Raw genomic sequence first — 22,446 nt, forward strand, 5'->3', positions numbered from 1 at the left:
GGTTGTGTAAACAATTCTTTATTCTTCCTTTTGAGTCGCTGTGAAGTATATCTTCAGAAGATTTGGACTGATCTAGGCTTTATGGACTGTTAGAGCCTTAATTATTCCCATGACCCCCCAGTCATTTTCCTCTTTTTCTGTCCTTTGCTGGAATCCATGCTTCATCCAGGAGTGTTTGGGTACCTTTCCAGAGGGGAGACATCTAAAGGAAACACAAACCTTTGTGTTGACTTATAGCATCATTATATGTTTTAAAAATCTCTGTAGCCATAAAACTAGTCAAAGGGCAAGAAAGTGAAAAGTAAGAAGGAGCTAAGAAGGAAAAAAAAAACTGTTTTCTCCTACAGGTATTATCATGCTCTCATGTTGAGATACTGGAAATAATATCTGTCAAATAATATCTGGACTACTAAAAATAGTATAAATGAGCCAGGGATAAGGAACTTAATATTCGCAGATTCTCCTCTCTTTCTTGTGCAGAAAGAAAAGCCTGTCTTTGGTCAGAGCCTTCAGCTTACTTCTGCTCAGGGGGGACTTGGAGAAATAAAAGACTGTAGGCCTGATCTGTGCTAGGAAGCAAAGTGGCTAATTGGAATGGAATGGGGAGGAAAACTGTGAAAGACTGCATTTGAGAGAGTTTGGGGTAGTTTTAAGAAAGAAATTGAGAGGTGGGAACAACTGTTGTACAATGCAATATGAGAAAGGGAGAGGAGAAAGCCAGAGTGGAAAAGATCATTTGAAAACCTTTTAGGGAATGTAACGAAAATACGTGCCGTTTGGCCATTTTCCAGAAAAGATCCTAATTGATTTGCAGTTACTTCCTAGTAATCCTTGCTGACATGAACCCTGAGGAGCCACTTTAACCAAGTCTATAAATACTTACAATGAAGTACTCTCCTCTGGAGTCCGGATCGTCTCCCTTGAAGCTGCAATACTGTACTGACAATGTTATGGCAAACCACGCAGTAAGTTGGTCCTGCGTGTGTTTATCTCACCTGCCAGCTTATAAACACGCCGCCTGAAAGCGAAGATTGTGTCTTAACCTTCTTTGTGTTTGGTCCCAGGTCCAGCTTAGGTCACCTAGGTAGTGAAAATTGTACAAAGTAGATGATTGAAAATTATTGTGAAATGAATGTATGGGTGTCAGATGAATGAAATTGAATTTATAGGTCGATTTCGTTAGCAACATCTATGACAGCGCTGTCTTTCTCCCCCAGCAGCTGATGGACTCTGTGAGCGACCAACCTGTCCTCACTTTATCCCCAACACTTGCACAATGTCAACCACACAATAAGAGCTGGACTAATTTTTACATCTCCTAGAATGAGTATTTCAACTCATCAAGAATGGAAGAAAGCAAAACAATCCAAGTCCAAACAGAAACGAGCTGCCTGGGGAAGGCGGCCATACAGAAGCACAGTGTCCGTCCCACCCCGGCTGGGTGATAAGAACTGGAGTCCCCCCAGCGGACCCCTGGGAAATCGCCTGCGCCTGCGTATCCTCCGCGACCGTAGGGGGCGCTGTGGCCAGCGGCAGCTGTGGGTCCGCGCGGCGCCGCTCTTCGGACAGGGAGGGAAGCCGTCCGAAGGACCCGTGGAGGGCCTGCTTCGGCAGCTTCGCTGGCCGGGTCTTTCACGGCGTCTTCACTGTGCGCTCGGTTCGGCACAATGGGGAAGCGGGATAATCGAGTGGTGAGTACTCGGCGGGGAAAACAATGAGGTGACGGGGAGCCTGACGGCAGGAAAGCGGGACCTCTTGCCCTTCCCGGCTCGGCGGCAGGGCTAGCGGCCGCGCTCGGAGCTGAGGCCGCGAGACCCAGCACCCTCCGCCATCCCAGACGCGCGTGCGCCAGGCACACAGTTGGCGCCTTCGGGTCCCCAATTCTCTCCCCGGCCCTCCCCTTTGTCCCCCCCCCCGCCGCTCCCTCTGACACTGCTCCCTAGCTCCCTTCGCTCCCTCTTCCGCAGTCCCCACTTTTTACAGACCCAGGGGAAAATCTGCCCTTTCCTGTATGTAATTCCGAACTCAGAGGCTCGTGGAGGCTCCGGGACTCGCCCGCTCCTCTGGGTCGCGCAGCCCAGCACGGCACCTAGGCCTGGGAGGTGACCCTGCACCGGGGGCCAGCAGCGCGCCAGGCTTTAGCTACCGGGAAGCTAGGCATTTGAGAACTGGGATCGCAGTACTGTCTGGCGCCTGCAAAAGGGATGAGTGGCGCGGAAGTAGTTGTCTGTGGAGTTCCGAACAGAGTTGAATGCCTTTTGGCCCTTCGGAAATTAGGTGATCTAAGACAGGTTATTTCTCTTCCCTGAGCCTGTTTTGTTTTTTATAAAAGGGGATCATTGTTACCCACAACCTTGCAGAATAATTAGGACCACAAAAGGCAAGATGCTCAAGAGAGTGTTTGGCATGGAGATAACTACTCTACTAAATGAGAAAACAAATAAGTAATTCATAGCAGGAAGAGTAACAAATGGTACCTGATAGATGTTTGAGGTTCTGAGAGCATTCCAAAGCGAAGGTACTTTAGACAAAGTCGGAAGGAAGGCATTCGAATCTCTGGGGGTGCAGGGAGGACTGGGGATTGGTTTCAAAAGCCCAGGTTATGAATCAGGTTGGATGAGCAGTAAACCTGAGGGAATAGTGACTAAGAATGGGTTGTATCCTGGTAGTTCTTGGGCTTGTCTATGGCAGAATTTTAATTACTGAGTAGCAAAATGAGGAGAATACACTTAAAGCTCATGTACTACATTCTAGCTTTTTTTTTTTTTTTTTTTGTCTGTTTGTTAACGGTTATTTGCGGGAGTGTTTGTGTATGTGCTAAAAGTTATGAAGTGATGGCATTTCCTGTCTTAGAAGCGTTTGTTTTAGTGTTATATGGTCTTTGTAATTGAAAATGCCTGGAAACCACTGTGATAGTGAGCCTTGATTATAAAGTTGAATTTGTTGTTGTATCTTGACGACCAGAGTTGAAATGGTGTTTTGCCAGGGAAACAAAACTTAGGTTTGAGGTGTTGGAATATTTGGTCTTTCTTAATGTTCTTGGTCCTTGAATACCTAGAAATCACCTGACTTTGGGTGCAGTTTCTTATGGAGACTTAAAAGTGTTTCATTCCACTGGGAAGAAAATTTTGGTTTACACCTCCTTTTAAGGCATTTGAAAAACTTCACCAAATTAGCTTCATTTACTAGAGCATTTGATAACAACCATACTTTTTTGTATGCTATCATGGCACAGAGCGTTCTGGTAACATTTTGTTTATACTTCAAAGATTATGAGAACAAAAACATGAAATTAAGAGATAGAAGACACAGATGGTCTAATTCAGTCAACTTATTGCATAGAGGAAGGAGGGGACTGGTTAAACTTGGGTCATGTGACCTGTTTTTGTTTTAAGACTTTTATCTTTTTTTTTAACATTTTTAAATTCACAGCAAAATTGCAGGGAAGGTACAGAGACATCCCATATACTCCCTGCTTACACACTTATATAAGTCTCCATTATCAAACCCCATCCATTCCATCCATTTGTTCTGATTGATGAATCTTCACTGATAAATCATTGTCACCCAAAGTCAGTAGTTTGCATTAGGGTTCACTGTTGGTGTTGTACATTCAGTTATCTCAAAACCTATTCAGATTAATTCTTTCTTTGATGATAATATCATAGTTTTATAGACAACAGGGTTATTTTCCACAAAAAACCATTAAATTTCAGGTTGGAACAGTTTTTTTAAAAAAATAGACTATATTTTAGAGCAATTATAGGTTCATGCAAAATTGAACAGAAAGTACAAAGAGTTCCCTTATACTCCTACACATGCACAATCTCCCCCATTATCAACATCTGACACCAGAGTACATTTGTTAAAATTGATGAACCTATGTTAACATATCATAATCACTCAAGAGTCCAGAGTTTACATTAGGGTTCTCTTGGTATACATTCTTGAACAGTGTTTTAAAAGTGAACATTTTAGTTCTTGGGATCTTTAAAGGGCTCTTAAGTTCATGCTGGCCACCCACCTTTTATGCCTTTTGTTTTCTGAAAGTTTCCTTCTTTTTTTTTTTTTCTGTTAGTTTGTGCCCTCAAAAATAGATGTATCTTATATTGTGTCTTTAGTGGTTATACCAGATTGGTCTTTTCAAGTACCTGCCCAAGTAAAATATCCCTTGAGCCCAATTTGCCCTCCTGGGTTTCAATAACAAATTGTTTTGTTTCTCAAACTCATGCAGCACTTTGAAGCCAGATACAATTGTAATCATATGAATAAGAATGTTTAATTTACAGGGTTACAGTATTAAAAATGATTACATTATGAGGTGTTTAAAGAAACTGCACAATTTCTATATTTTAACTAAAAACTTAATTACTCCACTCCTTCAGTGGAAGCATTAGTTTTTACACCTTTGTGAAATAGTTACTTTTTTGTTTTAAAAACTTTCTGGGGTGCATAGTAAAAAGAAGGATTGTTGCTTGGTGATTTAAAGAACAAAGTATTAAGGTGTTTTGCATGGAACTACCACATAAGATGTACTTAATAAATATTTCTATTATAATCGAAATAAATAATTGAGGTATTTGGAGTATACTTAAGCAGACTGAGGATAATATTTATGGTCAAAAGCTTAAATGTAAGCCTAACTACTTCAGTAGTAGCTCACGTAATTGCACTTTTTAATTGCCTATAATAAGTAGCATATGAGTATACTACTTTATTATTTTCCTCTGAACTAAAAAATAGGTTGGTATAGATTTTAGGAAAGCATCTTGACAGTTGACGTTAAGACATAAAAATGTCAATGTGCTTTTAAGATATGTTAAAATTTTGAAGATTATGATACATGGTGGGTATTGTATTATGTTTATAATGAAAATGAGAAATTGCCACTGTACCATTTGTGAATTTTTACAGTTCATCTCTCTCAGTTGGAGTGACAGTATTGTGGTTGAATTTTTCTCATTTTGACTACCTTTATCATTAGTATAAGAATGTTTGGATATATAGTTTTCTCTTTTATAAGGTAATGAGTTACATGAAGTGGCGAAAGGGGAAGTCTCCCTTCACATTTTGGTGCATCCAGATTTTTAAGTATTTGTAGTTATTTATTAAAGTGGTATCTATTTTGGGGCAACTTGCTTTTGCTGCTGAGAAATCTTGGAGACATCTTGCCATATCAGGAACTATAGACCTACCTAATTTTTTTTTAGTAGCTATGTAGTATTTCATCTGGGGATATACTTCAGTATATTTAATGAATCCCGGTTGAATGGTGGTTTGGGTGTTCTTAGTTTTTGCTGTTGTAGTAATTTAGTGAATATCCTTCTGTATATTTATCCTCTTGAGAAATAAACAAGTTTTGCAGTTTTAAACTTAAAATATTTTGTCATTAGGTACTACTAAAATTGTGACATGAAAGAAATAAGGTGATGGATGTAAATAATATTCCTGTTTTATTAACAATGAATTTAACTTTCATGTTGTACTGCTTTTTGGGATTCAGTGTTGTAATTTGGGCTGATAATTCCTCTCTTTCAGCCTCCATTGTTTGTCAGTTTCACATCAACTAAAATGCTCAGCAAAGGTTGAATGAAATATTTGAGGATTATATTTTTTAAAAAACTTATATGTCTCTAACATTGCATTTGATATTTTTGATATTCACATCCTTCCCTGATTCTCTAAATATCTCTGACATTGGGAGCGCCTAGCATTCCTTCCTACTTGTACGAAAATCATGTCAAGGTTTGTTTTTTCATCCCAAGTAATTAGGCTCTGTCAATTGAATGGAAGTAGTTCTGAATGGTGGTTTTATATTGTTCACTGTGCCAAAGAAATCTGAAAGTGTATTTATATTTGTTATAAAGGTGGAAATATTTGTCATTTTTATAGATTTTGATAATTGAAATGCTACAGATTCAATGTTTCCTTTTTTAATTTCTCTTAGAATGTTAGGTATTAGTAGTAAGATCTGAAAATCAACCTTAATAGTAGTCACTCTGAACCAAAATTCTTTTTATTTAAAAAGTAGAATTTTATAAATGTTTGACTTTGAATAAATTTGGACAAACTATATGATGATCAAGAAGAGTTTGAAGGGGCTGGGGAGATAGCTCAGTCAGTAGAGTGCTTGCCTTGCAAGCACAAGGCTCTGGGTTCGATCCCCAGCACCGCCAAAAAACAAAAAAAAGAAGAGTTTGAGACTGAACTTAAATTCGATTTTATGTGTGCAGCAAATTGAATTTTAATAAAACAACATCTGATAGACGCCCTCATTCACAAAGAAACCTTTTGCTTTACTTTGTCTTGATTTTTTTTTATTAAAATATTTTTTTTTATTTTTACAGACACATTTTGATTCATTGCACACAAAATGGGGTACAACTTTTCTATGGTTGTATACAATGTAGACTCACATCATTCATGCAATCATATATATATATATATAGGGTAATACTGTCTGTTTCATTTTATTCTCTATCCCCACCCCCTCCCACCCCTTTTTCCTCTACACCATCCAAAGTTCCTTCATTCTTCTCTTCCCTCCATCATACCCCATCGTTAATATATTGTCATGCACTTATCAGAGAAAACATTCGGCCTTTGGTTTTTTGGGCTTGGCCTATTTTACTTAGCATGATGTTTTTGAAAAAAATAGTGTTATTCTGCTACAGTAAGTATAATACACAAAGCGCAATTGAATTTTTGTGGTTTTTTTAAAATATATTTTTAGCTGTAGATGGATACAATATTTTTCTTTATTTTTTTATGTGATGTTGAGAATCGAACCCAGTGCCTCACACATGCTAGGCAAGTGCTCTACCACTGAGCCACAACCCCAGTCCTTTTGTAGGGTTTTTACTGAGCCAAAATATACATGAAATTTACCATTTAACCATTTTTAAGTGTATAGTTCCGTGGCATTAAGTACATTCACACTGCTGTACAACCATCAGTCACCACTATCCATTTCCAGAACTTTGATCATCCCAGACAGGAAGCTAAGTATCAAATAATCACTCTACTGGGCATGGTGATGCTCACCTGTAATCCCAGCCACTTGGGAGGCAGGAGGATGACAGATTTGAGGCCAGTTTGGGCAATTTAGTGAGACCCTGTCTCAGAATTTAAAAAGTGCTAGTGGTGTAGTTCATTGATAGGGCACCCCTGGCTTCAATCCCTAGTACTTCAAGAAAACAACAAAACAAAAACTCCCAAGCTTGTCTCAACCCAGCCCCTGATAACCTCTATTCTACTTTGTCTTTATAAATTTATTTTATAACCTCATATAAATGAAGTCATGTATGTAACCTTTTGCATTTGTCTGATTTCACTTAGCTTAAGTTTTCAAGTCTCATCCAGGTTATAGTATGTATCAGAACTCATCCCTTTTTAAAGCTAAATGGTATATATGTACACCACATTTTGTTTGTCCCCTCATCTCTAGATAGCCATTTGCATGGTTTCACCTTTTGACTATTATAAATAATGCTGTTATGAACAGTTGTGTTACACTTGTCTGTTTTGAGTCCTTACTTTCAATTCTTTGGGAGTAAGTATAATACCTAGAAGTGGAATTGATGAATCAGACAGTAGTTCTAGGTTTAACTTTTTGAGGAGCCACCAAATTGTTTTCCACAGCATTGACACCACTTCCTGTTCCATCAGCATGCACAACAGTGCCAGTTCCTCCACATTTTCTTCCCTTATGACTTTGTTTGAAACAGAAATTCTAATGCATGTGAGATAGCATGTTTTAGTGATTTTTATTTGTATTTTGCTAAAGACTAATGATGTTAAACATTTTGTCATGTGTTTACTATTGACTCTATGCCTGAAGAGGATAATCAAGTCCTATTCAAATCCTTTGCTCATTTTTGAATTGCATTAAGTTTTTATTGTTAACTTATAGCAGCTCTTTATACATTTTGGATATTCATATCATTATATTTGCAAGTGTGTTCTCCCATTCTGTGAATTGTCTTTTTTCCTCTTTTGAAATATTCTTTGATGCATGAACACTTTTTTATTTCTTTGCAGTTCTGGGGATTTGAACCCAAGTGCACACTACCACTGAGCTAAATCCCCAGACCTTTTTTTATTTTGAAAAAGGGTCTCACTAAATTGTCTGGTCTGACCTGGAATCTGCAATCCTCCTACCTCAGCCTCCAGAGTTGCTGGGATTACAGGCATGCACCACCACACCCAATGCACATTTTTAATTTTCATGAGGTCCTATTTTTTTGTTGTTGTTATCTGGGTACAAGTTAATTTTTAATATTAGCATTTTGCAAATAAAATTTCCATCAGTATAACACAGTATTTCCTGTAATAGTAGAATGGACAGTAAATTTAGACTTAGACTTAGATCTTCTTTTAGCTTTTTATTTTTTTAAACTGAGGATTAAACCTGGGGGCCTTCACCACTGTGCTTTAAACCCCAGCCCCCCCCCCCTTTTTTTAATTGAGATAGGGTCTTGCCAAGTGACTGGGCTGGCCTTAACTTTGGAATCCTGCCTCAGCCTACCACATAGTTAGGACTACAGGCATGTGCCACTACACCTAACTTGGAATTGAGTTTCTTAGTTTATTAGTGAGCATAGTTTTATCACCTTCACTGGGTTATTGGGCCTTAGAAGGAAATAATATAAAGCCTACAGTAGGTAAGAGGTATCATTATTTCATCAACTCCCTGGTAAAACAACACATTTTCCATGAAATATTACCTACTTTATAAACTTTCAAAGCTTAATGGAAGATTGATTTTTATAGTTAGAAGTTGGTTAGATTGCTTAGTTGGATAGTATGCGTTTATAATAAAGGTTACTTGATGTAAGTGAGCTTTTACATTTTGAGTGGTTATTTTAAGGAAACTAATTTGTGTTCTTTCCTTAAGGCTTACATGAATCCAATAGCAATGGCCAGATCAAGGGGTCCAATCCAGTCTTCAGGGCCAACAATCCAGGATTATCTGAATCGACCAAGGCCTACCTGGTATTGTGCAACAGTTTACCTTTTTATAAGCTTTTGATAAATTTCAAAATTTTATTCTTACAGCTTTACTTGATTGCCAAGTGATTGCCAGAAAAGTGTTTTTTAAAGTAATATTTGACATGTGCCTTCTTTTGAATGTTTGAAACACATGCACAACTGTAAAACAGTGTTTGAGATTCCACCACCCATTATAACTAAAGCACTGCCATACCACCTTTTCATATCATTCTTTTCTCTGTCCCTTAAAAGACTGTTTAACCTTGTAGTGCTCTAAGTTAAAAATAGTGGATTTGAATAATCATGCCAGGTTATACGAAGAATAATGTTCAGCCTTATTTCTAGTTTCATATGCTGGCTTTTTGGTAGGTTAAAAAACACTCATTGAAAAAATAACAGAATGAATTAAACAACATTACTCTATGTAAATTTATGATTACACAAATGGTATGCCTTTATGCCATGTACAGAGAAACAACATGTATCCCATTTGTTTACAATTAAAAAAATGAAAAAAAAAACTCATTGAGAAGCTCTGATTTTTTTTCTTTAATAATTAAAGCATCATACCACAGACTTTACTATTTTTTAGTTATGTCTTCCGTTATTATTAATACCATACTCTTGAAGTAACACGTGACAAGTTTCAGAGCCATTAGCTTCAGAATCTTTCAGAATTTAGAGTGCCCTGAAAGCTAGGCAGCTGTGGTTGAAAGGTATGCTTTAGGTAGTAGGGAATACTTTTGAGTTACATAGAAAATAAGGCTTATTTACCTCCTACTATGTACATGAATATAAACAGAATACATTTTACCTTTAAAATGAAAGGAAATGAATTTCAAGGGGGAAATGCTCAAGCTAGTGTATTACCTGTGGTCTGAGGTCTTTAAGACAACCTTTAAGTTGAGTCATTGGTAGGAGGACTCGCAGCAGAATGGTCATCTTAGGATAAGATTTATTACACTGAAAGGAAACAAGACAAAGTCCAAGAAAAATCAGATACAAACTTCCAAGGGTCCTTGCCTAATGGAACCATATAAGATGCACTTAATTTTTTTTACAAGGAGCGTGAGAACACGTGTGAGATGTTGCTAACCAGGGAGACTCATTAGTGTCCTGGGTTTTTATTGTGGGCTGGTCAGGCTTTGCCTGTCATGTTCCAAAATTCCAGCCTGACTCTGCCTGTCATTTTCCAAAATTCCAGATTCCCAAAAGGAAAGCAGATACTCTGTCTAAACTATGTTGCTTATATAAACAGTTTAGGCAGAGTAAGCTACTTGTAATCAGGGAATGGTAAAAACCCTCCAGAATCCAAGTTCTTATGTGTTCACTTCTGGTCAACCCTATAAGCTGGCCTTTCTTAGAGTAAGCAATCAGTCATACTGTATTAACTCTTCTCTGTAAATAAGTCAGGCACATTATAAGTTGGGAGATGTATTAATAGGATATAATAGTTTAGTCATAAAGACCTAAACCTCCCTCTGACACTGAAGCTATCAGCTTTCTGACCTTAGGTAAGTTTTTTACCTTCTCCAAGCTTTAGTTTCTTTTTCTGTAAGTGGGAGTACATACTATTTTCTCTCATGGAGTTGTGAGGATTGAATGAAAACAATTCTTATTGTATGTGAGTGCTTAGCGGTTTGGTGTATTGGTTCTTATAATCCATGTTTAGAAGAGGAATGATTAGTATTAACTGATAGGTTTTATTATGATTCTTTACATGGATATGAACAAAGAAGTCTGACATTTAACAGTATTGGAATAGAGGTCTATTAAAATTTTATTTGAATTTTTATTGTCTTTTTTATAAGCCTCCATCTAACTTGAAGTGCTTGAAATTTTATTTGTGCTTTTTAAAATTTTTTTAAGGGAAGAAGTGAAAGAGCAACTAGAAAAGAAAAAGAAAGGCTCCAAGGCTTTGGCTGAATTTGAGGAAAAAATGAATGAGGTTTGTAAATGGTACCTTTTAAAGAAATAGACTAATTTTTTTTTTCTTATAACAAAAATGAAATCACTGGGGCTGAGGATGTAGCTCAGTTGGTAAAGCGCATGCCCCGCATGCACAAGGCCCTGGGTTCAATCCCCAGCACCACAAAAAAAAAAAAAAGAAGAAGAAGAAGAAAAAGAAATGATTTTTGCTTCTTTTTTTAATCAAGGGTTTGAGAAGTTATCTGAATGTTAGGTTCTTCCCTCCCTCTGTGCTCTTCCCATCTTAACCTAGAGTTTTTATAATGATGTTTGCTTGCTTTGATTACAAACATATATGTAGTATTTCAACCATAGTATAGATTAATTCAGCTTTTACAGTAGCCATCCTTGTTGAAACCAAGCCTCAGTATCAGTAACAGTATCTGTTCTTCCTTTCAGTATTCTGTGGAAACTCCCACCCCTTAATATTCTCTTCAAAATGAGCTAAGGAGCTCTCTTGGTAATAGGGTCAAGGATTGGCATGTGAACTTTTTCTTTTTTTTTTTTTTTGGAAGGGGTGGGGTCCTGCTATGTTTCCCTACTGCCCTTAAACTCCTGGTATCAAGTGATCCTCCTGCATCAGTCTCCCAAGTAGGTGGAACTACAGACATTCATCACCAGACCTACCTTGTATAATTAGAAGTTGAGGTGGGTGAGAGGTATTAGGGAGGATGGAGGGAAGGTAGTAATGGTTGTCTCTCTATATTAAGTACATTGGAAGGGGATTGATAGCCTCATGTGGTGTTTATAACCTTCTTGCAGAATTGGAAGAAAGAACTAGAAAAACACAGGGAGAAATTATTAAGTGGAAATGAGAGCTCATCAAAAAAAAGACAGGTAGTACCATTTTTAGTTTATCGCTATTCTTAATCTTGGTTCAATTTTCACGGTAATGCTGTATACTGCTTTTAATAGATGCATTTGAAAACTCAAGCAACTTATTTAGACCTCTATCTGTTTCCATTTAGAGAAAGAAAAAAGAAAAGAAGAAATCTGGTAGGGTGAGCAAAACTTTTCCATTTTTCTAAATGTTATAAATAAAGAATCTGCAAAAAAGTAAGAATAATATATTTAAACCTGTATACTAAAGGTAACTTAGACTCCAGATGAGTCAAGCAACCTAGAGGTCATTTGGTTGCCTTGATTGGAAGTGTTCTGTCAGTACCATGAAAGAATGATGCCAGTCTCCTTATAACCTACTTAACGCTTAATGCCTTTGTTGCTATTTAAAGAGGACAGTTGAAGACATAGTGTCACTTTTTGAAGGTTTTTTTTTTGGGGGGGTGACTTTTTTACATTTTAATATTTAAATCTTATGAATATGGCATCTGTTTCTCAGACACTAGATTGATTTCACTAAGTACTACTTAGTAAAGGAAAAACAATTCCTGCATCTCACAAGCTTTAATTGTTTTGTGCTTGGTCAAGTATTCATCTTCTTCTTCATCAAGCTCTGATTCTTCCAGCAGTTCTTCAGATTCTGAAGATGAGGTAAGGATTGCTTGTAATAGTTCATCAAATAATATCTCTAATTTTTTTACTTCAAGAGGAAATCTATTGAAATATCTGTTAGAAATGTTTATTAATACATTTTGATTCATGATAAGGTAGAGCATAACAATAAATTAAATAAGATATTTAAATATTAGTATTTTTTAAATTTTTAAAAATGTTTTGTTTATATAAAAATATCAGTAGAAGAAAAAGATTTGAAAAATCCAAAATCCTGTTTGACTAAATGTTAGGGATTACATGTGTGACTCAAATCACTTGACTTTGAAAAACAGGAAAGGGATGTTACATTATGAATATTAATTAAACAAAAATATATTTACAAGCCAGTCTTCTCATTTAAGTTTTGTTCATTAAGAAAATTTTGGTATTAGTAAAATGCATACATTATATTTCTAAAACAAAGCAAATGTTTTCTATAGGATAAGAAACAAACAAAACGGAGAAAGAAAAAGAAGAACCGTTCTCATAAATCTTCTGAAAGCTCCTTGTCAGAAACTGAATCAGACAGTAAGGTAAACATATTTAAATTATTAACATTTTTGTAGTAGAGATAGTTTTTCTTTTAGTTCTTCCTGTCTTAAATTGCTCTTAAGAAATGGGATACCGTTTGACCCTATGCCATTTAACTGATGTACTTAATATCACATGTAGCATTTAATAATTCTCCAAGTACTTTTATGTGTTTCCATGTTTTTACAGCTCTATAAGGTTATTTCCCTATATTCATAAATTAATTGTAGTTCAGTGTGGGGAAAGGTCTTGCTTAAATCACATAGCTAGTGTTGGAATTAGAAGTTGAATCAGTATCTTCTAATAATTGTTCCAGTGTCCTTTCTACTCTATTATACCTAAGTTTGTTCTGTATTAACCAGAATTGTCAGGCACAGTTGGCTCTCAGACTTTGGAGATCATTTTTTAAAAGGCATGAGGTTTTCTAAAAAAAAATTGATTCTAGGGACTGGGGGCATAGGTTTGGTGTAAAGCTTTTCCTCAGTATGCATGAGTCTCTGTTCAATTCTCAGCACCAAAAGAAAATTGATTCCTAGGTTCTATCTCCAGAGATTGATTTAGTAAATTAATATTTGTAACAGATGCCTTATGTGATTTTGATGTCCATGAACCACAGTTTGACAAACAGTATACTAGGATCTCAGGAAACTGAAGCAACAGTTTGAATTTTATAGACAGTAGCTCTTTACCCCAGTGAGTTTTCTTCTGGCAAAAAAATCTAATGTCTAGAAAATACTCAGTGGTGGTTTTATATTTGTCTTTTAAAGCAACAGTCTCTTATTAGTGATTACATGCTCACTATGTTAAACACTCTTATAAGCATTTGACTTTTACTGCCTTTAGTCTCAATCGTAGAGAGTAGTTATTTGTTAATCAACTTCATAATTAAGGAAACTGAGGCTTAGGGAGGCTAATAAATAGAACTAAGGGATTAAAAATAGAAATTCTTATCTCCACTCCTGATGAAGAAAGTGGGCAAATCAGGTTGATGGATGTGTGAGCACAGGGTGAATTAGAACTACAACAAATGTGACCACTGTAGACAAAGATTATTTCAGACAATTTTAAGTGTACATATATTTGATATATAGCCAGATAAATGAAGCATCCTGTTCTACTTACAAGCAAATATCTATATAATGGAGATTTTTCTTTTATTTTCAGGATAATATGCTGATTTTGGAGTAAACATTTTTCACTTATAGAGCAAACCTTTTTTTTTTTTGGTCCTTATTCTATAATGTTGTATAAATTGAGTATATTTACACATGTATATTTATTTGTTTAGGATAGTTTGAAAAAGAAAAAGAAGTCAAAGGATGCAACTGAAAAAGAAAAGGTAACTTAATTTTTACATTACCTTCAGACACACTGTTGTGCCAGACCCTTACCTTCAAGAAATCAACAATAGCTGGGTGTGGTGGCACACGCCTATAATCCCAGCAGCTTGGGAGGATGAAGCAGGAGGATCACAAGTTCAAAGCCAGCCTCAGCAGCTTATTGAGACCCTAAGCAACTTAGTGGAGACCCTGTCTCAAAATAAAAAATAAGAAGGGCTGAGGATGTGGCTCAGTGATTAAGCACCAAAAGAAAATAAAAGGAAATGAACGATAATGTTAAAAATAGTGTTAGTTAACAACAGGAAATTTAGTTAATAAATCAGGATATTTATTTTGCTTTTATGGTATTTCATGTTGATATAAAGAAATATTTTAATTTGGATCCATTATTATAGGACCAACAGAAGAATATTCCTAAAGAGTTTGAATTTGAATAGATTAATGGATTATCTCTCAGATTTAAAATATAAATTAATGGAAAGTTAACATTTTCTTTGTTTCCTCAGGACATTTTAAAGGCCATTTAAATTTTACAAAAAGGACTTTTCTTTCAGATTGAATATACTGTGGGTAAATACTGAAAAACTTTTATTAGAAGATATTTTCTCTTCATATGTGACTTACCTACAATGTTACCTATGTTGACTCTAAACTCCTATACTCAAGTGATCCTCCTGCCTCAGCCTCCTGATTAGTGGGTCATAGGGGACATACACCCAGCATGACTTATCTGTAATTAATGGTAATTTAGCATATTAACTGGTCAAAGGAAAGAAAACAGATAACATACTATGTAGTTTTTCAAAATGATGTCATTGTTTCCTTTTGAAACTTGCTCTTTAAATAAGCATTACTGTTGATATTTGTCCTTGTTGATACTTTCAAGTTTATTTCTTTTGTTTCTATTCCATTATTCACCACAATTTATTTCTCCATTCTCCTGTGTGTGAACATCTAGCTTGTTTTCATTTTTCAGTAATACAAATAGTGCTGCTGTTTATATTATTCAGTTCTCCTTTTCCACAATTTATTAATTCTCTAAGGTACACCTGGGAACTATAATTTCTAGGTTCCAGGATGTACATACATTTAACATGTCTACATTTTGCTCAGTAACAGTGCTTGTTATTAACTTGCATTCCTACTAGTAGTGTATGAAAATACTCTTATTAATACTGTGATTAATACTTAATACTTGTTAATATTGTGAGACTTCATTTTTGCCACTGTAAGGTATACAGATGGTCAAGCCTCTTCATTTGTTTAAATGATATTTAAATGTCATTTTCTCTGCATTGCCTGTTCAGTCTTTTTTTTTTTTTTTTTTTTTTTTTTAAATAGTGCTGGGTTTTAAATCCAGGACTTCATATATGCTAGGCAAGTATTCTACCACTGAGTTATAACTGTAGTCTCCTTTCTTTCCTGAGTTGAAAGACATATATTTTAGGTACCAACCTTTCATATGTGTAGTTGACAGTTTGCTTTAAAATTCTTTTTTGTGTAATTTAAGGAAATAAGGAAGATACTTCATCTAAATGGATATGTAATTCTTTTCAAGTTATTTAATAAAAGCATTTCTCTGTTGGAATTAAAGATTTACATCCTGGTATCATCATTTTTAGACATTTCTAAATTGAAAAGTGGATGATTTTCTGATAAATGGAAGAATTTCTAATTAGAACTTAGAAACCATAAAATTTGTTTGGCATAGTATTTTTTTTTTTTTAAATTAAGATGCTTGTTATTTACTTTTCATAGGATATTAAAGGACTCAGTAAAAAAAGAAAGATGTATCCTGACGACAAACCTTTATCATCTGAGTCCTTGTCAGAATCAGATTATATTGAGGAGGTGAGTAAGAGAAATGAAAGTTATTCCATTTCAGAATACATTTTGCATGGGCTGGGATTTCGACTCAGTGGTATAGTGCTTGCCTAGCATGTGTGAGGCACTGGGTTCAATTCTCAGCACCACATCAAAAAATAAATAAAAGATATCATATGCATCTACAACTAAAAATATTTTAAAAAGGAATACATTTTACATTTTTCCAGAGGATAATTATATATGACTGGTATTTTGATAATTAATCATATTTCCACACATCTTTTCAATCTGAGAGATTTCATTTTTATTCTTCTAATATTATCTTCTTAATGTGCTACATTCTGATTACATGAAAGAGACTATATAATGTACAGCAGAAACCCAGCATTTGCTTACGTATTTAAAATAGGATATTACACATACTAACTTCTTTTTGTTTTGAGTTACTATTTGGGGAGTAGGAAGGTGCAGAAAAAATGTTGGCATGACCTCAGTTTTCTCGTCTTTGAAGTGAGAGAGGAGAATTGGGTGATCTACAGTCCCTTTCAGCTCTAACAATTCCTATCTGAGATTTTGTACTCTCTTAGGATTAGAATACCATTTTTAGTTCCTTTCAGGTCAACCAGTTATTGTCTTTAAAATGTTTCTCTCTTGACCTTGGTTTCCTCATCTATGAATTAGAGGCCTATTACTTAAATTGTGACAACTAAATGAAACAATAAATTATGAAAGGCCTTACATAATACTTGGGACAGAGTAAAGGTGGCTAAAGTTTACATAACTCTTGGTAGAACTGTAAAATCTCACACAGGGTTTTACAAGCTGCAACTTTCCATAGAGACCAACTTATTGACCTCTCAACAGTATAACAAAAAGTTGAGGGTCTTGCCCCTGGTTCAAGCACACTCACACAGGGGCTGATTTTCTTGATTCCTTCTTTACTATATTGGCTTCCTGCATCTGCCCTGGCCAGCTCTGTCGCTCTCTACCCTGTTTCTCATTGATCCTCTCCTTGAGTCTTGCCTTTTTGTTTATGTCTTGTCTCTTTTCTGATTTCATTGTCTTTGATTTGTAATAGGGACCCTCAGTCCTGTTAGACCTATTGTCCCTGTGTTGTAGCAATATTTCATAATGCTCCCCGAAATAAAATTCATAGCCTAAATTATCTACACTGTTTTTTTTACATTACTATCTCCTAACAAATACAAAGAAGTGAAAGTAACTATGTATAGTTTTTTGAAATTATCTTTTAATATGTAAAGATTGAGTGTGACAAACCAGAGATATAAATCCTAAGACAAAACAAAATGAAGGCTGTAGCTGGGGTATGCATTATATCTTAAAATCCAGAACAAAATACTCTGTGTTCATATTTACAGCCAGTTTTTCTGTATCATAAACAGATTCATTACATGAATTATTAGTAGACTATTCAGTATCACATAGCATGTACAAAGCTGTCCTGGACATTGTAAGAGAGTATCCCTTGCCTCTATCTGGCTATATCAGATGTAATACAACTATTACCAGCCCCAGTCATTTTAAGAACAAGAGTAATAACAAAAAACAGTAATTTCCTAATTGTTCTCTAGAGAGAGCTGCCACTTTCTTGCAAGCTAAAGGCCTCTAATGCTTGTGGCCTCTACCTTTAGTTCTTATGCTTGCTTATGTTGTTAATTACATTTTTATGTATTTGTGTTATATATTAATATATGTTTATCTTGCAGGTATACCAGACAATTTCAAAATTTAGGCATTTTTATACTCTGATATTACATTAATCACTTCTGTTTGCCTACATGATAATAAGTAAAGCTTAATATTAAATATCTTACATTTGGACTTAACATTTAATACACATAAGTTATAGCAATTTTTAATTTAATTTAAATCCAGTGTACCACTTTTTAAAAGATGTAAATAAGGGTTGGGGTTGTGGCTCAGTGGTAGAACATTTGCCTAGCATGTGTGAGGCACTGGGTTTGATCCTCAGCACCACATAAAAAAAAATAAAGGTCCATCAATAACTGAAATATATATATATATATATATAATATATATGATGTAAATAAAATATAAATGAGATAGTAAATGTTTGTTACTTCAAAGAATTTTAATCATTTCATTTATACAGAGTATGTATAGTTAGTTACCTTTTGTTGATACCATAGAGTGAGACAAATACCTGCTATATTCCAGATATTGCCCCTTGAAAGTAAATATTTCCTCCCTTTTATAGATGATGAAACTGAGGGATTCAGATCCTGGTCTGTGTTGTTTGAGAGCTGATTTTTTCCCACAGTACCACATTGTTTTAGGTGCTGAAAATATGTAAGAGAAGCCTCCCCAGAGATTTAAAAATCTTAATTTTTGGCCAGGTGCAGTGGTGCACAGCTGTAATCCCAGCCACTCAGGAGGGTGAGGCAGGAGGATCAAGAGTTTAAAACCAGCCTCAGCAAATGTGAGGCACTAAGCAACTCGATGAGACCTGTCTCTAAGTAAAATACAAAATAGGGCTAGATGTGGCTCAGTGGTCAAGTGCCCCTGAGTTCAATCCCTGGCACCAGAAAAAAAGAAATCTTAATTTTCTTTTATATATTTTTCATTGAACCTCATTGATATATAACAGGGGTTATTTAAAATGTGATTTAATTGTTAAAATGTTTTTATATGTAACTTGAAGATGTATTAGGGAACAAAAGAAAAATGCATTGAGTACAAATTACAGTTTGTCTTCACAAAAATTTTGACTTTCTAGGTACGCGCAAAAAAGAAGAAAAGCAGCGAGGAACGAGATAAAGCAACAGCAAGTATCTCTTATGTTTTTACATGATAACAGAAGAGCTCTGTTGGGTTTAATATAAAATGAGTTGTGCTAAAACAAGACTGGATTTACTGGAACCAAATAAATTATCGGGAAAGAAGTGGTATTCAGCAGCTTCACTTAATGGGGAGGAGAAAATTATACTGACTTAGTAAAAAAAGGGAGAACACTCTGGTGGCAAATATCTCCTGTTTTCATTCCAGTATCTTACTGTCAGAAATATAAGCTCAAACTCTTGTTTGACTTTCTTAAGCTTTAGTAGATATGGTGATTTTTGTCTTCCAGAGTAATACTTCAGATCTGACAAACCTGAAATAAAAGAAAAAGCCTCTCTAAGCACTAACTGCAATGAAAAATAAACAGGAAAGTGACAACAGAGATGACTCAGTAATACCAAAGATGTTTTTGATGGTTTTCAAAACAAGCTCTGCCATTATAGAATTTGAGAAATAGGAAAGGAGAAAGAGGGCCAAATGAGAAGCAGATCAACAAAGAGAAAATAGCGAATAGAGACTTTTTCAAAGAGTAATACAGACCATATAGCAAAGTAATATGGGAAAGGTGAAAAAAATGAGGACAGTTTCATTTGTAGGTCTGCAACAAGTTCTTCCCAGAATTTCTCTAGGTTTTAAAATGAGGGAGCTTCCTTGGTATGAAGGTTCACCTGGTAATGTATAATTCAAAAATAACATTTGACATGCTTCAAAGACAAAGTGAAAAGAGAGACTCCCCCCCCCCCCGTGGGAAAATAATTTGGGTACACATTGCTTTGGTCTGTGGTTCAGATGGGTTAAACATAGTGCCAAGTGGGTACATGCCTGTGAGTATGTACTTAATTATGTATGTACTAAAAAGAAAATCATCAAAGTTAATGTTAGTCATAGAGGTCTTAGAAAATTGCTTTTCCTGTCCCTAATATGTCTCTTCTTTTTTGCTTTTGTTTTCTTGAACATCAGTACTAGCAATAGTCTTTTTGTTTTTTTTGGTACCTGGGGCATTTTATAGCACTTTTTATTTATTATATTGAAACAGGGTCTCACTAAGTTGCTTAGAGCCTCAGCCTCCCAAGCTGCTGGGATTAGCCCAGCAAGTCTTTTCTTTTGGTGTCACCTTCCCAAGTATCTTTTTTTCCAGAAGTTCTGCCTTCACTTCTTCAGCAAAGGTTGTGCAGAGGAGCTGAAAATCAGCAGAACTCCAGCTCGCTTTTATCTACTCAGAATTTGACTACTTTTCCTAGCTTCAATGGCATTTCATTCTAAAGATTAAGCATCTGTTTTAGAAGCACAATAGCCAGACATGGTGACACTTGCTATTTTAAACCTAGCAACTCAGGAGACTGAGGCAGAAGGACCACAAGTTTGAGACCTGTCTCAGCAACTTAGCAAGACCACATCTCAAATTTAAAAAAAAAAAAAATTTGTTAAAGAACTGGGGATGTAGCTCAGTGATACAGTGCTGCTGGATTCACTCCCCAGTACCTTAAAACAAAACCAAAAAAACACAACATAATAGTTTTCAACTGTACATCAGTATTTTGTATTAATGAGTTGGTGTTAATTTAATAAAGTAGTGCTTCCAGTCCGAGCTGTGCATAGTATGTGTCCCTATTTAAAAATAACAGATTTTAAATTACTATACTCTCTGAAAACTGTCATTTTATCAAAACAAATGTTTTACCTCTTTGCAGTAGCTGCAATTACTTTTCCTTTAGAAGTTATAAAACATGAAATATAACAATTGATCATGTGATTTGATTGAATTTATTATCTACAGGAAATTTCGTTAGAAGCTTTGGTAACGTGCTAATGACTTAAAAGAGTTTCTTACTATCTTTTTGAAAATCAACAACTCCTAGTCCTCAAATGATACTGGTAGTTGGGACTTTTGGAGAAATGTTTCAAGTAGTTTACCTTGTGTGGATTGCTTATAGTAGCTTAGGAGTACAATCATAAAGATGTTCTTATTTGCATATTTTCATGTCTAACATAGAATTGTCTTTACAGGAAAAAAACAAAAAGAAAAAGAAGCATAAGAAACACAGTAAAAAGAAGAAAAAGAAGACTGCTAGTTCAAGTCCTGACTCGCCGTAACATTAAGAAAAACCAGGAATCCCTTATAAAGAAAGTGCAATGTCAAAGGAAATTTCAACTGTGAAAATTATGACATATTTACTAAAATGCATGAATTTTCTTGTTTTTAGAATTATTCCTGGACTATTATAGCCACTCAGAGGCCGTTGTGTGGAAGGGACGTGATTGCTGCCTGCTGCTTGAACATCTGTTTTTTTCTCTTCCAGTGCTTGATAACTGGAAGATAATACACTGCAGTCATACTAGTGGTTAAGATATTTGGGAATAAAGCTAATATTTTTAACTAGAAGTACCTAGTGATAAATCAAAAGAAATTGAATCTGGATACATCTTTAAGATGTAATCAGAAATGACCAGATGATTCTAGTTAAAATTTTTAAAGTAGGGATCACATTAATATTTCAAAATCCTTACTCTGTAGATAAAGTGTATTTTAATTTCCCCCCCTTATATGCTTTAATTTACCTGGGGAAGGAGCTTTTAGAATGGAGGGGGTTGATTTGCTATCTCTTTAGCTAGCAGAATAGTGTGCCTTTGATCCTCACACATCTTACTTTTGTGGACACAGTAGCCATGTTTCCTGGGGAGGTCAGAGCTGGGTACCAACAGTCTTACTCTTTACTGAGCTTAATGACATCTGTGGACTTTGTCACATGCTGCTTTGAGTGAACCAGAAAAACAACCCTTTGCAGCATGAGAAAGTCCCCAAAGCTCTGGGATTTATCTCCATGACAATAATAATTGAATGTTTTTTAGCTTTAGAATGTGTTATGTCATTTGAATTAATTTTGACTACACTTTGACTTTGGAGATAAAATATTTCAAATAGACACTGGTACTTTTTGGATTTGATAGCTGAAGATTCTAAAATGCATGTTTTATACTGTTAAGTTTTAAATGGTCAGGAAAATTTTATGTAACCAGCAATAGTTACTTTATTTTTTGTATGAATTTTGTTTAGGCTGCAATGTTTAGCTTTTGTTAACTCCTTACTCTTGCTGTCTTAAGTTCCTTGCTATGTTTAGTGGCTTACTTGCCAAGATATTTAGCATGTATAAAGCAGGGTTTTGATTTTTTTTTTTTTTTTTTTTAAACAGCTTCATATTGAAGCTGAGACTTATATAACCAAGTTGAATGGCAGGCCTGGTATGCTGTATCTTGTTACATAAAGCTGTTGCCAGAATCTTAGTAAATATAATGTTTTAAAAGCTTGTTGTCTTTGTATGTTAATAACAAATTATAACAAGTTAAATTTAAGTGAGAGTTTTATCACTGCTCTTTCTGTGTCATATTTTACTAAGATTTTGTGCCTCTATCTCCTGCTGAATTATTAGGAATGTTAAAAGGAATTGATAAATCACTTTCATTTTACATTTTTATA

General features: G+C 35.3%; 1 protein-coding gene and 1 long non-coding RNA gene across 5 annotated transcripts; one reads left to right on the forward strand and one right to left on the reverse strand.

Moving 5' to 3' along the window:
- Nucleotides 1-1,544: 1,544 nt before the first annotated feature.
- FAM133B (family with sequence similarity 133 member B) lies at nt 1,545-22,276 on the forward strand. Of its 4 annotated transcripts, none has more exons than XM_079152110.1 (11): nt 1,545-1,691; nt 8,897-8,994; nt 10,861-10,939; nt 11,722-11,796; nt 11,928-11,960; nt 12,388-12,450; nt 12,894-12,986; nt 14,273-14,323; nt 16,083-16,175; nt 18,910-18,961; nt 20,979-22,276. In XM_079152110.1, the coding sequence occupies exons 1-11, from the start codon at nt 1,668-1,670 to the stop codon at nt 21,005-21,007; spliced, it is 690 nt and encodes a 229-aa protein (XP_079008236.1). In that variant the 5' UTR covers nt 1,545-1,667; the 3' UTR covers nt 21,008-22,276. The 4 variants fall into 4 exon arrangements, with proteins under 4 accessions (XP_079008236.1, XP_079008235.1, XP_079008238.1 ...); XM_079152109.1 differs by having other exon boundaries at nt 18,910-18,957; XM_079152112.1 differs by lacking the exon at nt 16,083-16,175.
- On the reverse strand, nt 9,076-10,854 carry LOC306668595. The gene is made up of 2 exons (XR_013765910.1): nt 9,514-10,854; nt 9,076-9,371 (listed from the first exon to the last, which is right to left on the reverse strand). It is a non-coding gene; the product is annotated as an uncharacterized lncRNA (long non-coding RNA).
- Nucleotides 22,277-22,446: the final 170 nt, after the last annotated feature.

The sequence above is a fragment of the Sciurus vulgaris genome, assembly GCF_902686455.1.
Source record: "Sciurus vulgaris genome assembly, chromosome: 8".
Classification (NCBI taxonomy): domain Eukaryota; kingdom Metazoa; phylum Chordata; class Mammalia; order Rodentia; family Sciuridae; genus Sciurus; species Sciurus vulgaris.

Coding starts and splice junctions, on each gene's coding strand:
- FAM133B (XM_079152109.1), top strand. CDS start 1,668: ATGGGGAAGCGGGATAATCGAGTG. Junction 14,324..16,082: donor ATGCAACTGAAAAAGAAAAG/GTAACTTAATTT, acceptor TACTTTTCATAG/GATATTAAAGGACTCAGTAA. Junction 18,958..20,978: donor AGGAACGAGATAAAGCAACA/GCAAGTATCTCT, acceptor TTGTCTTTACAG/GAAAAAAACAAAAAGAAAAA.